We start from the raw sequence: 17,244 nt of genomic DNA on the forward strand, positions 1-17,244 counted from the left end.
CTTATTCTTCTCCTTGACTCAGAAACAAGAAGTATTTCTGTAATTCTGATTTATTTTTCCCAGTACATGATTTCTGATGGCAGGTTTCACCTTTATTTTGCAGCTGACTGAGGGAAAGGATGAAAAAAGCCAACATTCACAGCTTAGACTGACGACTGTGGGCTCTTGTTCTTGTGGAGAGGACTGGGATGGCACAAGTGGTGATCCAGCTACTCCTGCAGTACATCAAGGACAGTTCTTTGACAGAAGGGCTCAACAAGGCGAGTGGGGCTATGCTAGACATGCTGCTCACACATAGGGAAGGGCTGCTGGGAGCCCTGACACTGCTGGCAGCCTTGGCAGCAGCGACTGCAGGGTAGCAAAGCTTACAGTTCTGAGGGAAGTGAGGAAGATAAACAGTTGAACTGCAGCCCTGGAATTCAGGAGAGCAGGCTTTGTCTCCTGCAGACATTTTGTTGGCAGAATCCTGCAGGAGACTGACCTAAAGGGCCCAGGAGAGCCAGCTGCAGCACAGGAACAGTCCAGTGTGACCTGCAGGGAGCTGAGCACACACAGGAGGAGGACAGCACGGCTGAATGGAGAGCTCCTGACAAAGCCAGAGGCAAAAGGCAAGGACACAGACTGTGGAAGCAGGGGTGAACTACCACAGAGGAATAAACAGTGCCCAGGCATGCTGAAACAGAAACAGGAAAACCCAAAGCTCAGCTGGAGTTGGAATTAGGGAGGGATGTGAGGGACACTTACAGTACATTAACATGGAAGGAAAAGTAAAATTGGGCCCCAGTACATGTGGTGGGTAACTCGGTGACAGAGGTGCACTCATTGCTACCTTGGCTTCAGTTCTTAACTGGACAGGTCTGTGCTCAGAGCTTTGGGCACAGTTTGGGCAGTGAGGTGCTATCCCCAGGATGTCTCAGTGAAGGACTGCTTATCCTGCATCTCTGTGGGAAAAGCTGGGCTTGGTGCAAGGATACAGGCTGGTACCATCCCTGTGCAGCTGAGCCCTGGAACACAGAGCAAACGGTGTTGGGGAGTCTCCATTCTGGAGACAGTAAAAACTTGACAAGGCTGTGAACAACTTGAGCTGGTCTTTGAAATTAGCTCAGTTTGAAGAGGAAAGGGAGTTGACCACATGATCTCCAGAGGAAAATTTCAACTTAATTATTCTGCTGTTCTGTACAGTAAAAACAACAAAAAAAGCAGTTCTGGCTGTTGGGATAATCAGTACTCAGAAGCTCAATATTTCTGTAGCTGAGCACTTTCCTCTGTAAATGTACAACATAAACTCCCCTGATGAGGAGCTCCCCTGTATTTTGGAAGTGCTTGGGGACACCCAGAGGGAAGCTGCAGTGGAGCTCTGCCAAAGCAGCCACAGCAATGGCAGCAGCAATCCCTCCAGCTCCCCCTGTGCTCCTGACTGAGTGCTTCCCAATGCCAGGGCAGCAGAGGGAAGCAAAGCCCTCGAGGAGCTGCTCTCAGCAGCTGTGCACAGGAAGCCTGTGGCACATCCAGGGATCCTGCCCAGCCTGTGTTGCTCCTGTCTTTTCCCACAGACCAAGATTTCAATCTTTTGGCACTCCCATTTGAAAGAACACGTCCATCTGCCTGTTTTACCCTGCAAGACAAATGGTTGTTCTGGAACCAGCTGCATATCTGACCTGCAGCCCTGTTTCTCTTCATTACAACTCTTAAAGGCTCATTGCAGTCTATTTAGCCCAATTAAATTAGATAAAAGGCTTAAATTACTAGTGATATTCTGTAGAAGGCTCAGCTTCTATCACAACAGGTATTAAGCCTTTTAAAGAAATCTAATTTATATAACCAGGATGCTTTAAACAGATGAAAATAATTTGGTCCTTTAGTTCTTTATTAAAACTTATTTAGCAGCACCTCTATAATGAACCCAGAATACTTTCAGGTGTGTGTCAAATCCTGTTTTTCTCAGCCACCAGAAGTTCAGTTTACCTTACAATAGCCCATGGGAGCTCCTTGCAAATTATCCTGAAATATCATACTTTAGGATCCATATATATATAGCTGGTACTATCATTATATGAACTGAGGATAATAATTTCTTATGTAAATAATAAATACATGATTCTTCATCAGAATATTTTTGAGTAAATAAATTGTAATTCCCTAATAGTGAAACAGAATTTTTAAAAATACATTTCTAGTTGTAAATCAAACTGTGATTGCTCTGTTTAGAGATTTTTTTTTAACCATTCCTCAGGGAGACACACTTAAATCCATAATTCCCGTGCTTATTCTTAAAGTTTTAGCCTTAACATGTATTTCCTACTGTTTATCTTTGTTGACTACTAAAGGAGAAACATCCTTTGCCAGATGCTGGTTTCCTTGACCCAAACACTGACCTACCTACCTACCTGCCTACCTACCTGTATTTCACTTGCTCCTTCTTTTCCTGTCAGTCTTCCTATCCTTAGGTTCTCATCTTCAAGAATGTATTTTCCACATCTTTATTTCTTCTCTGCTGACCAGCTCTTCTCCTGCTTGTACTTCTCCACATTTCAATGTACACTTTCTCCCATGGCTCTTTTTTAGGAAAAATTTTTGCTAATGCTTTGCAAACTCTGCAGAAAGGCATAGCAAGACAAATGCAGGAATGGATTGAGTAACTATGGAATGTTTTACTCAGGAGAAGGAGGTTTCCATCACTGCCTGGCAACTCTCATAAGAGGCAACTACTACAAACCTCCAGTTCCTCTAGCCCTAATTGAGACTAAAAGCAGGTAGCATAGTCAGTTTAAAATAACAGAGAATACAGACAGCACATGGCTGTACAATCTCTGCAGCTTTGGATGCTGCCTTTCTCCCACTTTATCTAAGAAAAAATTAAGTGAATTCTATTAATGTCCTGTGATATTTTAGTTTTGGCAAATAGTTAACTATATTTAGCACTAGATTTTTCACAGGAATACTATTCCTCCTTGCTATATGCTGATTTATCATAGTCTGATTTTATTTGATGGTAGATAGCTATATCTTTGTAGATTTCCTTAATTTATTTTTTTAGTGGGATGGTTTACTTGATTATGGTTGTCCTATTAGCAGTGGGTAGTACAGTCAAAAGCTTCTTTGATGTCTCTTCAGTTTTGCTTAGGTTATGTTGCAAGACTTAATAATGGTTTTAAAATGTAAACTCTATTACTCTCAGTTGCTGGCCACTGGTTTTGCCCCTCGTAGAACTCCGGGAACATCCTGGCAGCCCCTCCCAGGGCGGGATGAACCGGGGCTGTGCCTGGGAACGGCGGGAGGCGAGGAAGGTGGAAGCGCCGGTGGAGGGAGACGTGGCTGGAGGTGAGAACACAGAATCACAGAGCCCTTGGGGTTGGGAGGGAGCCCTGGAGATCACGGCCAGCCCCGCTGCCGGGGCACGGTCACTGCCGCCGGTGACACCGGAGCACGTCCCGGCGGGTTCGGAATGTCTCCGGAGAGGGAGACTCCGCCACCGCCCCGGGCAGCCCGTTCCAGTGCTCTACCGCCCTCAACGTAAGGAAGTTCTTCCTCATGCTGAGGTGGAACTTCTTGTGTTTTGTTTTATGGCCAATGCTCCCCGTCCTGTGTCTGGCACCACTGAAGAGAGTCTGATACATCCTCTTGGCAGGGCCCTTTGGGACATTTCTATGCATTGAGAGGGATACCATGAGTCTCCTCCGGACTAACAGGCCCTCAGCAACCGCACAGGCGTTACCAAGGACCGACCGCGGGCCATTCGCTTTCCCCACGAACCAAGGCAGCGCCGGGACCCAGCGGGGAGCGAGGCGTGGCTGTTCCGGTGCTACCGTGACGACTTCCAGGAAAGTCAGTCAGTTCTTCCTTCCCCCTTCCCGCTGACCCCGCGGAGCGTCCCGCGGCCGGAGGCGCCGCCTCGGGCTCCTCTGCTCGCCCGGCTCCCGCCCGTGCCCGCCCTGCTCCCGCCCGTGCCCGCCCGGCTCCCGCCGCTGCTCCCCTCACGCCGCCCCGGCAGCGCGGGATGGCGGCGGGCGAGGAGGAGAGCCGCGAGTACCTGCGGCGGCACCGGCTGCCCGAGCTGCTGCACCGCCTCGGAGCGCTGCTGCTCTTCCACCGGCCCGGTGCGCGCAGGCCCGGCCCCGGGGGCAGCGGGGGCAGCGGGGGCGGCGGGGCTGCGCGGCCTCCGCGCCCCGGCTGAGGCCCGGTGCCCGCGGGCACTCTGACCTCCTTGCAGAGCGGCCGCGAGAGTTCCTGATCCAGGTGCTGGAGCGGGTGAAGGCTGGCAGGCGAGCCGAGGGCGAGTACCCGTTCCTCATGGACGAGGCCAACGTGGAGGCCATGTTCGGCCTGCTGGATGTCCTGGGCCAGGGCTCCATCCGGCCCGCGCAGTACAGGGAAGGTGCGTCCGCCTGCTCCCGGCCACACCAAACTGCTCCCTTGCACACAACTGTTAAAATAGCCTGAAAGTTACCCATCTGTATACTTCAAAATTATCAACACAGCTGCCCACACAACCTGGAACTTGGAAAGTTGAAAAAAGCTACATGTGGTTAAGTTTCCTGCATTTAAGTTATGTGTTGTTATGTTACACGCATTTACCTCCTGTTAGATCTAGGCACCTTTAAATTTAAATTTGTCTGTCCAAAAACTCGCATAAGAAATTCTCTTTTGTTAACTTTAGCCCTTAAAACTTTGGGCCTGAGCACTGAGGATTTGGAGCTAGAAGACGATGTGGAGATCACACTGGATGAATTCAAGGAAGGAATGTAAGTTTAATTGAAATTGTGGTGTCGGTTTCTGGGGGGGTTTTTTGGGGGGGAGGGGAATATGCATACGAGATATTTTGAGATTTATTTTTTATTTACAAAGCTTACATAATTAAGAGATAATTTAATTGCTAGTTTAAGCTCGACTGTGTCACTTTGCATTGCAAGATTTAGAAAAAGAGGTCAGTTACTGCCTGACCTTCTTGCCTTGCTGTAAGGTGAACCAAACTCCATGCCCTCCATCCTCAGTTTCAGGATCCTCTCGTGGTACCCACCCCTCAGGTCAGAGTGAAGGTCATCAGGCAGCCCAGGGGTTAAAATACTGATCTAGAAATGTGGAACAGTGAAAGCCTGTTGTCATCTTTGTCAAGGATGGTAGCACAGCTTGAAATGAAATAGGTTCAGAGTTCAAATAATTCCTCACAGTCAAGGTATGGTTCTAGGAGCAATGTTTTAGTAACTGTTGCAATTGCTGAAAGGTAAGGAACTAATTATCCCATTATCTAACTAGAGATTTTCTTTTTCTGTCTTAGGAAGAAAAAGATGCTGGAGAGCTGGTCTGTGTATTAGTTTCAGCAGTGGTCTGCTATATATATTAAAAACAGGCATCTTCCCCATTTTTTCTTCTGGTTTGTCAGCTGTGAAGAGTTGATTTTAAGCAATATTCTCTTTTCTCTTTTTCTCATCTTCCCTGCCCTTCAGTGGAGCAATCAGCTGAAGAGGACAAGTGACAAGAACATGTGCATGTCCAGCAGGCACTGGAGGGAGTATAGTTAAGAATTGCTGTTCTTAATATAATTAGATGAGTTTTAAAAAATAGTAGAGATCTCTTTTGCAACTGAAATAGTATCTTGGAATTTCCTCCTTCGGGTTATAGTTTACAGTAAAGGATTGTTACCTGTTGGCTCATTAGCCCTGAATAAAATAAAGTTGCTTTTTGGGGCTTGTGCTGCATTTTGATTTTTGGGTATTTTTAAGGAAAAAACATCTTCAACAAGTTATGACACATGTCCACATGTAAATGCAGGTAGCACTTCCAAGTGGTATTTTCAGACTTAGCACACAGTGTTCAATTTATAAGGAGAAACTTTTTTAAAGAAATTAGGCTATTGTTTTTTCAGTAAAAGACTATCTTAATTTCTATGAAGAAAGCAGTGACAGATTCCTTCCTTCTGCATTTATTATCTACATTTTAATACAGAACATCCATTATCTGGGATTTGGAGATATCAAACATCTGTGTTTAACTCAAGACTGACCAGTTCATAGAGGACATTAGCCCATGTTGTACAAAACTGCATTTACACTGTAAATACTCTGTTCCTTAGAATGATGCAGACATGGCAGACTGTTCATTAGAGATGAACAGTGTTAGCTTCCAATGGCATGGTGGCCATGGAAAATAAGATCTGCACAATTCAACACCAAGTCAGTAGCATTTTGAATTTTTTCTTTGAACTGTGTAGAATAAGGCATAAGATTTAATTAAAACAATCAGCATAAGAAATGAAAGAAATAAGTATATTACAAGATTTTTGCTTGGAATATGTAATCTAGACCACGTTATTAACCATTTTTGAAGTCTTTATTTTCCTGTATTTGGCCAGTTAGCTCTCAAACTGAGAAGAATCTCAACATCCCTTTGAGCCAGTTTATAAACTCCAAGTTCATTTAGTGCTGCTGTTGCAGATGGCTGGCTGGGCTTTAATGGTTCATTTTCTGAAGCTGACTGCAGGACATCCTTCAGAAGCAAGGCAGAGCCAATATTCAGGTTCAGGATAATGCAGGCTTCTTTTATGCTAGAGGAAAAGTTACATGGATTAATGTAAGCAGCACAAATTTAAGTGTAACAAAAAGCCCTTCCATGCTCCATGTTGGTTTAAAAATATTCAGATTTCAGCCTCAATCAGCTGAGGATTTTGATGCTGGTCTATTGAGGACACTCTGGGCTAGTGAAATAGACTAACCAGAAATAAAGTAGCAGCTTCTCATCCCTGACAGCAAGTAGACTGCCTCACAAGGCAATCCTGAGGAAAATAGTTTAAAGTGGTTCTTCTAACAATAAAGTTTGTTGTGTTGTAACTGTATCTTTCACTAGTTTCTTTGGCCCCAGAATCAGAGGTTTGTGCTACTTAATATTCCTTCCATAATTTTATCTAGACATCCTGACTGCACGAAATACTCCAAGACACATGCCACAGTCTGTTGCTGTGTGAGTATATGCTGCAGAATCAACTTTCCTAGTTGAAAACATCACACACATAAACGATCCACACTTTTAAAGTGTGCATCAAAACTCACTGAAAAAATCTTGGTTTAAGTAGAACACTTTCATTTCTCTGGACACTCACTTCTGAAATACCAGTAGATCACAAGTTTGCCTACTTACTGCTTGAAGTAGTTTTCTGGCCTCTTGCAGTAATGTGAAAACAGGGGGAACAAATTCCGACTCATGTCGAAGTGGAGTTGTGCTGCTCCTCCTTCATTGAAATGATTTGCCATAATGATCTGCAAACACAAAGAGGAGCATCTGCTGTTTGAGCCAGGCACTGACACGCACCTGGCACTGCACAGGTCGCTCTGATACCCACCTCCTGATAGATGTGCAGATCCACTTTCTCTGCAAGCATTTGCCAGAGGATTTTGAACAGTGAGTGGCAGAGCTGCTGCTCCAGCTGCAGCAAACGGTCTCGCAGCGTCTGCAGCATCGGGCACGCCGTGCTCGACAGGGACATCACTGCTTGCTCTGCTTGAGAGGGTAAGGACAGCCACCTAAAGAAACCATTGCACTGCAGTCATTAGAGTGAAATTATTCATGTTACAACAACTGAAGTTCAAATTACCCTTTGAAAAAAAATCTTACCCATTTACAATGTTTCAGAGAATCCTTTCCCGTTTCTAATCTAAAAGTTATCAGTCTAATGCTGTGTTTGAATTTCATTTAATATTAAACTCATGCTTCAGTTATAAATCTCTGAACATGTCATTCTAGGGAACCCCATCTAATCTGAAAATCATTGAGTTCTATTCCTTTTATGAAATACTTCAGAAATTCTACTCAAAAGAAAATATTTAAGAAGCCCTAGGAGTCTGTGAAGACAGAACAGTCATGACAGGTCATTTTGCATAAAAACCTCAATACTACTATGAAGAAAATAATTCCTGCTCAAAATAGAAAACTAGAACTATCCAGAATCTTTCCTAGTATTTTAAACTAATACATCCAGTAATTGTGGAACTACTTTAGAAATCATAGCATGACAATTGTCCCCAGATAAGAATAAAGAGAATTTTCCAGAACTTATTACCCTGCAGCTTTCCTACTCCAGAAAAAAAATACCGCCTATTATCTATTCTTGCCTTTACTTACCTCAATACTTTTAACAGGAAATAATCCTGTAATATGCCAAGAGATTAAATAAACAGAATCACCTCTCTTTTTTGTAGAGCTTTGCAGCATCTTTGACCTCTCTGAAGACATGATCTACTTGTCGTGTCAGCATGTCGTGCTTGAGGCGCTCCAGGAGGTTGATCATGTCATCAAAGACAGAGCTCTCCATGGACGCCAGCTGGCCCAGCTGGAGCTGGCTCATGCTGTCACTTTCTGCACGGACCTCCAGCTCAGCCTGCTGCAGCTGCAAGAAGAACTAGGCAAACAAAACCAGAGGAACAGCACAGAAAATAATCTTACTCCTTGAACTTTTCATTGGTACTTTGTTAGGCAGTTGTAGGAAACACTTTCCTCTGGCGCATTTATAAAGTTAAAAATCTAAGATTTTAAAAACACTTTCTTATCTTTCCCTGTGGTCCTGATTTAGTGAAAAACAAAACACGGTGGTTTAATCCTAGTGATGGAACTGATACTGGTTTCAGATACAACAGCAGATAGGTAAAGGAAAGAGATCTAAAGAAATACTGAAAAGATATTTTAAGATTGACAGCACATGCTTTTAAAAAACCCTACCTTGGCCTCTTTAAGATTTGCAAAATTAAACTTTAATTGTAATTTTTTAAGCAATGATTATTCATTGAATCATAAATTTACTGTGCTGACAACAGCAAGAAAATAAATTTAGTTTAATGAGTTCATTGTGGCAACAGCTTGTTGGTTTTGCTTTTAAGCAGATCAAGACACTAGTAGATGCAGTTAAACAACATGAAGGCTGCTGTCCTATCAAGTCAAGATTATCTCCTGCTAGAGCCACAGGTTCCTGTGAAGACAGTAAGAGTTTGGAGGCAGCCCACAGCCCACACAATGCCTTATTCAGCACACTCCATGTGGAAAAGGATTTTTGACCTTCAGCAACAGCTGCAGCAAAGCTGCAATTCCTCACCAGGCCGTGCTGCCACCAGGCTGTTGTACAGCAGTCAATAATTCCCAGTGATCAGTGAGTGGCCTTTCTGGGCCACACCTCAACTGTGCTGCTCCACAGACACACACATGGATCTGTCCAAGCTCTCCTGCCATGGGAGGAGTTCAAGCACCGGGCAAAGGCTGCTGCCCTGGCTCTGAGATCTTCAAAATCAATTCTTTTTTTTTTACAATAAAAAGCATGTAAAAGAGACTCGGTTTTTTGGTCTCTTCAGATTATTCCATTTCTCAAACTCTCTCTGCATTTCCCTAGAAAGTTTATAATTGGCAGCTTAGGCTTCAAACAGTAACCTGTCCTTATTTATACATCTTCTACTAAATCCAAATTTATATCTCATTCTACTTTTTCAGTAATTAATTCTCCTGAATGCACCTAAAAAGCGCTGAAAATAAAATGTTTGTTACAAAACAAACATGCCAAGTCCATTTTAAAGTATTTTTTTTCCTAAAGAAGAATATTTACTTACTACATTGTCAGCCCAGTCTGCCAGCACTGTTGCTATGTAGTTAACAGCATTAAGGATTGCACAGTATCGGAATCCTAAGGAAGCTCTTGTCTCCTCCTTCATCACTTGAGTTAATCGTATCCTGAAATCATCAACCAACTCCTTCTGTAGGCCCAGGAACTGCAGTTTTCTGGAAGCTGTTGGAAGATTCTTATATCTGTCTGGAAAGACATTAATAAAATGATTTTAGGCTTTCCAACATTAAATAAAAGCTTTTCAAAAAGAAACATTACAGGCATCAGGCACATACACGCACCACCTCATGCCTATGAGAACATCATAGAGTCAGGATTTAGATGTCAGTATTTAAACCAGCCAATATTTCAATGTTTTCAGGGAAACTGCCCATGCAAAAGCTAAACATGCAGACTTTCTTCCCCCTCCTGATTCCACGAGCAGTTTGTACTCTCACACTTGAGGCAATGTGTGATAAAACCACACCCTGCAGCGTGGCCCCTAAAGCATCCTCACACAGAGAAGGACAAAGCCATTGAAGATGCAATGGTCTCCTGAAAACAAACTCGCTCCTATGTACTGTTGCAAAAAAAAGAGAAGTTACTTAATAGCTTCTGAATTGATACAGATTCAAAAGAACTATTAGAATTTATTACTGCATTGCAACAAATTATATTCTGCCAACTATGAGAGAATATGGTTAATATCAAACGTAGATTTATAATTCTTATTTTGCAAACATGCCACTAGGTCAAGATTACTCATGCATGAGTTAGTCCAAAATACAAAACAAACAGGAAGTTTTTATTAAACTGCAAATATCACAGCTTTGCAAGTTTATTTGGTGACTACTGCTGACAACGAACATTTAGTAAACTAGTTAAGAAATCTGTTAGCTGAAGGTTTTTTACTGTTCATTACAAACAAGAGCAATATATATAGATATAATTACCTGTTATAACTAACAAGAGAGTCATAAAAGTTTCAGCACAGTCTGGAACTTTCATTTCATCTACATCAGTGATATCTTTGTACTGTGATACCCATGCAGCCTCTGATGAAAGCATAGAGTCCATTTTCTGAAGAGCAACTGAAATGCAAAAAACTTTTAAGTTAAGTTTTTAATTTAAAAAAAATCTAACAAATCCCCTCTAAAGTATACTAACATAAAAGCCTTATCTCTAGTAAGTTAAGTTTTGCATTTTCAGTTTATAAAAATTACTGACAACTTGTTTCATACAAAAGCAGCTTCAATGTATCTGCATTTGCAATGCTGTTAACAGAGTTAAATGCCAGAATTGATTGGGGGGGTTGGTTTTTGTTTTTCCATAGTTGGCTTGCTCTTTTCCAATATATTTCTTCTTCATTTCTCAAAAACTAATACCTTGCCCTTATTTCAATTTAAAGTCCCTCTCTGTCTGCACACACATAACATTTGTCTAAAAATAAGCCTACTTGATTTGCATACAGCTTAGGGGCAAGAGTCCCACAAAATACAGAGGCACTGTTGAAACCCAATCAATTTTTATTCAGAATAATTACAGAGCATAAAAATTCATATGTTTTTGGCAGTAGCCCTGCCCAAGTGACTTATCCTATTTAAGAAGGACAGCTGTGTAAGTAGACACATATTTTCTGACTATGCAATATAAAGGCCAACAAAATGCACTGGAAGTCTTACATTTTTTTTCCACTGTTAGCCACCTCTGGAAGCAGGATTCTTCTGACAGAATATGCATGCAGCTGGGAAGGCTGCTGAGATAACCATGGACACTGTATAACTCCCTCTCAAACAGAAGGACCTCATCCACGAGGTGACAGAAGAGTGTGTCATCATACAACAGGCAGGGGATATCTGCAGCCAACTTCTCCAAAACCAGCATCACTAGAGCACGAGAGAATTCAAGCTTTGGAAGTAAAGAAGTGGATGTCAGAGACAGGAAGTACTGACATGTGCAAACATGTACACAAAAAACTGCTGCTAGACTAAGTCTCACCACGTACACATTTCAGTGGAAATGGGCCAAATATCTATCAGAAGCTGACTTAGATATTTATATTCACATTTACAAACCATTTCATTACTTACCCCAGCATTGACTGAAGATCCTGCCTTGTCCAGTATTGGCTGGATTTTGTCATCAAGGAACTTTGAATGATTTCCAATCCACATAAGTACTTGTGTTAAATACCACTCAGGCTTATTAAAAAAAAAAAAGAAAAGAAATTATTAAATGCATCCAAACATTTATTCAAGTGCTACTAGTATTTTAGGACAAATTTCTAAAAAATACAACTCTTTTTCCTTGCCTTCTCATGATCTTAGGTCACACAAGTTTTTTACTCTGTTTTACTTAACTTTCATTTATATAAAAGCATTATCAGAAAAATATTTCTGGATTTTCATTGCCTTAAATGTTCCAAATATTGTGTTTCTCAAGCAAAAGTTGCATTTTTATTTTCCCTTTCTCTACTGCTTTCTCACTCATGAGAGCCTTGTTTCTGCTTCATATACTCCTTCCTGTTCTCCTGTGTGGCCCTTATTTCTTGGTACAACAAAAAGGATGTGCTCCTGAGAAAAGCTCTGCTTTTATTGTTATTGTACCTAACCTCAGCCCCACCTTTTCCCCCTAGAACTGGGGAATCTATCACCCTCTCATTTCACATTTTAATGCCTTGAAGTTTTTTCAAGTTTTGACACTTTAAAGTATGGGCTGCAGGTATGGATGAACACTTCTTTCAGTGTTAGTGCAACTGGAAGCAGTTCCTGTTTCCTCACTCCCAACAGCTAAAGAACATTCTGCTGAGGTGCACTCACATTCTGTGTGTCTGTTTCTCACCTCTGTATTCATTTTCACTTGTCTCATTAATTTTATCATGCTTGGGTTGTTGAGTTTTTTGGACAGTTTTTTGACCAGCTGGGCAAGGTCACTGTGAACTCTGAGCCTCTCCTCTGAAATACTGTTAATCTTGTCCAGGTTGCTGTCTTTTAAATATTTCACATTGATATTTTCTTTATTGCATTATCCAAGTAATTACTAAACAAAAAACCCAAACCAAATTTCAGCAATGCCCTGTTGAAATATCTTTCTGACCTGACAATAGATTCCCTGTAACATTTTCTTAGTAAGTTCTTATTTTTAAAATAATTGTTCACCTATTGTTTGCAAATTCATTGTCTTGAACACAGATTTTCCATTTGCTTTAAAAATAATTTTGTTCATATCTAAAACACCTCTTTCCCACTAACATACACAACAGTATTTTAGTAGCATCTGTCAAGATTGCAAATGTATTTAGATTTACAAAAGATGGTGGTCATAAGCAGACCTTGGCAACAGGACTGTTACAAAACAGCTCTTAAACTCTGCTCCACTGGCATAAATGCAATGAAACCTATTCCAATGGTAATTCTCAGACAAAAATCCTCAGTCTTTGAGGGCAATTCACACAAAAAATGAGTCAGTTTCCAACTGATAAACTCAGCATCTCTTCTTTTATGTCAACTTAAAAATTCAACCCAATTAAAAAAAAAATATTTAACAATACCTTTAGACTAATCACATTTCATAGCCAACGTTTTCAGTTACATGAAGGTAACAAAACGCAGTGCCAAAAATCAAAGTCACAGCCTTTGAGCTCAAGAAATACAGAACAGTGCAAAACCACTTGCAACAAGACAGAGGAAATTACTCAAAACCTGTGAACAGATGGGACTCAGTCTAAGATTGTAACGATGCTTTATGAAGGGTCTGGGCAAGGGAAAAATATTGCCTCACCCAGAGAACATGCCTGTGTCTCTGAAAGGTCTCCAAGTGCTATCTTGATGTCTGTCCACACTTAGGTAGGCACAAGAGCTGCACAGTTTTGAAGAATCCTGATTTTGGAAAATGTGAAATCTATACAATTTAAACACAGCAATCTAGAGGCTGCTTACAAAGCAGTTTAGAAATGTCAAACCACTTTCTCCCATACCTTGTTAAGAACATTGGTTTGTTTATTTCCAGTGAAATGATACTTGAATCTTTTCTGAAGAGGATTCAGCATGATTTGCATTGGAAGGATGACTGGTGGTGAAGGGGGTAAAGGGTACTTTTCTGGCAATTGCTTGGGTTTGGTTAACAGCTCATCTCTAAGATTGACAGTCAAGGATGGATGTAAGTGTTGAATTACCCCAGCATCATAATTTCAATAGGATAGGCTTACAAAAATGAACACTGCTCAGTTCTACACTATTGACTGAAGGCAGTACTATGAAAACAATACAATTCCTTATAAAAGATACTCAAAATATTCTACTTTATGTAGTATTAAATATAACTCAGGCCTTTAGGGTTTATTTATTCAATGACAAAACATGTCCCTTAAGTCTGTTTGATTTAGAAAATTTGTAAGAAGCCAGCAATCCATCATTGTCAGAAACAAACACAGTGGCTGTCCAAGAGTTACACACTTATTCGTATTTGTTAAGGGAGAATAAAGACTCCTGGGATTAATTAATGTAACACATGATTTCCCATTTTCAGGTAATGGATTTAAGTGAGCCACTCTGCCAAGCCAAAATTGTTACCAACTCATGATTGTGCACAATGGCCTTGCATCTTTCCACTACACTATTAAAAAAAAAAAAAAAAAAAAAAAAAGGCAGCCACAAGCCACAGTCACACACACACAGAGGCTTAGTTGAGCTTTAGTTTTAACTGATCTTTTGTGAATTATTTAATTCATAAAGATCAGGGACAGAATGAGCAGCAGTGCCCTATGAGCAACCTCAAAGGCAGACTATGATTGCTGCACAACAGAAATCTCCCCTTTTTGTAAAGTCTCTCCCAAGATATGTATGCTTTCCCTTTTTTTCCTTCTGGGGCAGGACATAGTAAAGTGATTAAAGGTTATTTCACATAAGGCTATAAAAGGAAAACCATTAACTATGTCTAATAAAACACACATCACCATTTTTTCATTAACATGCATGGGTAATGGTTCCAAACAGTGTAAGGCCAAATCCTCATGCAACCTACACTGTCAGCTACCATGAGAGCACTGGACCTGATGACTTTGAGTTAAAATGTTGCTACTGACAAAAAGGACAACTTTGGCACTTGGCATTTTCTAAATGCCAAAAAAAATCCCAAATAAAACAAAACCAAATCCCCACAACGTTCTAATGTTAATACAAAGTAACATAAGTTACCTTCTGTCTTTAGGGAGAATAAAATTTTAAATAATTCTACTTGAGGATGTGCATCTCTAACAGTTTTTATTCTTGCTAAAATACACTGCAAGAATTGAAAAGGATACGAGGTTTGCAGTTTCAGAAGCTGACAGAAGAGCATCTCCAGGTTGCTGTACACCTCAGGAGCGTTGGCTGGTGCAGCAAGGCCAAATGCCTGGGACTGAGGTGGCCCCACAAAGGGCCAGCGGAGCTGGGTCAGCACCTCCTCAAAGTCACTGCAACACAAAATATAAACACACTTGGACGACAAACTGACAGTACAATGTAAAGATAAGGGGGTCACAGTATCTCTCTTACCTTGTCAATTTGTCCTTAAGGATTTTATGCCAGAATTTAACAGTGGATCTCACAAAAGCAAGAAGATGAGAACAAGATGAGTCCTGAAGTTTAATATCCAGCTCTGCCATGAATGCTAGAGTACTGGCTGCCTCTGGAACATTGTTGGTCATCAGATATTGCTGAATGCTATCACTACAAAACACCAAAAAGATAAGGCCAAATATTCATTAACAATAACAGAAAAGAATCATTCGGATACTGAAAAGTAAAGACAAAACTTTCTTGAATTTGAAATATTTTAATAAGGGGAAAAAGCAGGTCACCAGTCTCAGAACACACACACACAGCACTCAGAAGTACCTGAGCTCTTCTATGCGAGAAATCCACTGGAGGTAGGCCAGGTGTCGCTCGATCTCCTCCACCTGACCTATCAGCACATCCAGGTCCTCCATCCATGGCTCAGCTTCCAGCAAGTGCCTGTTGATGGACTCTGACAGAGCAGCCTCCTCCTCCAGAAGCTGACTCAGAGACTTTTTGGAGTCTTCTGCATTCTTTAAGGCATTCTGAATTCTTTTAGGGACTTCTGACGAAACTGTAAGTACCTGTGTTGGGAGATGTGTTAAGGCAGACACAAAACCACAGCACTGTGCAGAGCAGTGCCACTGTGTATCAGGCCCACTGATACATTTCACTTCCTTTCAGATTCTCAATCAGTCCTACAGCGTGTTCAGAAGAAGAAACAAAATGAAGCAGAAAGATGCTTACCTGTTCTTCTAAGTGCTTTTTGTTTTCAGATAGCTTTTCAATCAGGCTGTCTAGCTTCCCCAGGGAATCATAGTCATTTCCAAGTTCTCTTTCCACAAATTCGGAAACATAGTATGGAATATCACAGTGATCTAGATCTCTAGTGACTTCTTTCTTTCCAACAGCAATGCTTGCCATGGTTTCTTTTTCTGCAATACTGAGTATACAATTTCTAATTAGCCAACACTAAGCACAAACATTATCTATTGAGGAACAAAACTCCATGAAAAGCTGGGCAGTTCAATTTAAACTGAGACTGAAATACCATATTCATGAATTATACTGCCTTAAGTGAGACAATTTGCTGGCTTAAGTCAGGTCTGATAAAACCTTGGTGACATATCCAACTGGTGATTTATTATATATTAACTACCGAAGAGAAACACATCTGTTAATTTCTTCCTTCCCCAAAAGCATGAACTTTATTAAAAATAGTTCAAGAAATATGTAGTTCCTACATAAATAATATAGAAAATTTATTGAAAACTACAAAAAAAATTGTTAAATGCAAAGGAAGAAAATGTTCCACTTTCCCTTTTCACAAGTTTAGGAAATTTCAGAGTTACCAACTCATGACAGTTGTGTTATTAGCAAAGTATCCATGTGGGCCTTACAATAATTTGGAAAGCAAATACGTCACTGAAATATTTACCAAAAAAAACCCCACACGGTATAACTTAAAAGACACTTGCTGATCCACACATTTGACAGCATCCAGAGAAACCTGACATAGAAAGGATGTTCACAGTGAAACAAAAAAGGCAACAATGACAACTGTTTGGCTAGTTGGCAGTTCAATCCTCAACTTCTTCGTGTCACTTTCAAAACAGAATTTAAAAATAAAACCTGATACGCTTGCAATTGGTCTGCTACTACCTTTGATTAAGTTAAAATCCCTATTAAACTGACAGCAGCAGTGAGAAAGCGGCGCCGCTAATGAGCCGGAGTTGCAGAGGCAATAGAGAGCACCAGGCTGGACAAACTGGGTGACCAAGGGTGCTGCAGAGGAATAATCGAATAAAGAAAGCAGAGCAGTAAAATTCCTGTTCGCAGCAATGTAAACATCATACAGCAGGAAAAAACTAACCAAACGGTACTCTTTGCATATTTAGTGGAAAGGATGGGGTTACACAAGACAGGAACAGGTGTGTGGGCGCATCCCTCCCGCCAGCTGCCCGCTCTGCCCCGCGGCTCAGCACCCACCTGGGCCAGAGGGCCGGGCCCTTCCGAGGGCCGGCTGGAGGCTCTGCGGGCGCCGGGAGGCTGCGAGCGGAGCGCCACCGACCGCGGCCCGGGCTGGGCGGCCGGGCAGCCCCTCAGCCGGGCGGCGGCTCGGCGAGCCCTTCCTCC

General features: G+C 41.6%; 2 protein-coding genes across 2 annotated transcripts; one reads left to right on the plus strand and one right to left on the minus strand.

Annotated features, from left to right (window-relative positions):
* Positions 1-3,982: 3,982 nt before the first annotated feature.
* Positions 3,983-5,681, plus strand: EFCAB10 (EF-hand calcium binding domain 10). Its single transcript, XM_063155522.1, has 4 exons — positions 3,983-4,097; positions 4,211-4,375; positions 4,658-4,742; positions 5,276-5,681. Exons 1-4 carry the CDS (start codon positions 3,998-4,000, stop codon positions 5,310-5,312), a joined length of 387 nt encoding a protein of 128 aa, XP_063011592.1. The 5' UTR covers positions 3,983-3,997; the 3' UTR covers positions 5,313-5,681.
* A 624-nt stretch (positions 5,682-6,305) lies between these two features.
* Positions 6,306-17,209, minus strand: RINT1 (RAD50 interactor 1). Its single transcript, XM_063155521.1, has 14 exons — positions 17,098-17,209; positions 15,856-16,051; positions 15,451-15,692; positions 15,109-15,282; positions 14,877-15,026; positions 13,551-13,707; positions 11,665-11,775; positions 11,257-11,482; positions 10,528-10,665; positions 9,582-9,781; positions 8,175-8,389; positions 7,334-7,514; positions 7,132-7,250; positions 6,306-6,541 (listed from the first exon to the last, which is right to left on the minus strand). The coding sequence occupies exons 2-14, from the start codon at positions 16,030-16,032 to the stop codon at positions 6,328-6,330; spliced, it is 2,304 nt and encodes a 767-aa protein (XP_063011591.1). The 5' UTR covers positions 16,033-16,051; positions 17,098-17,209; the 3' UTR covers positions 6,306-6,327.
* Positions 17,210-17,244: the final 35 nt, after the last annotated feature.

Source organism: Melospiza melodia, chromosome 4, assembly GCF_035770615.1.
Source record: "Melospiza melodia melodia isolate bMelMel2 chromosome 4, bMelMel2.pri, whole genome shotgun sequence".
Classification (NCBI taxonomy): domain Eukaryota; kingdom Metazoa; phylum Chordata; class Aves; order Passeriformes; family Passerellidae; genus Melospiza; species Melospiza melodia.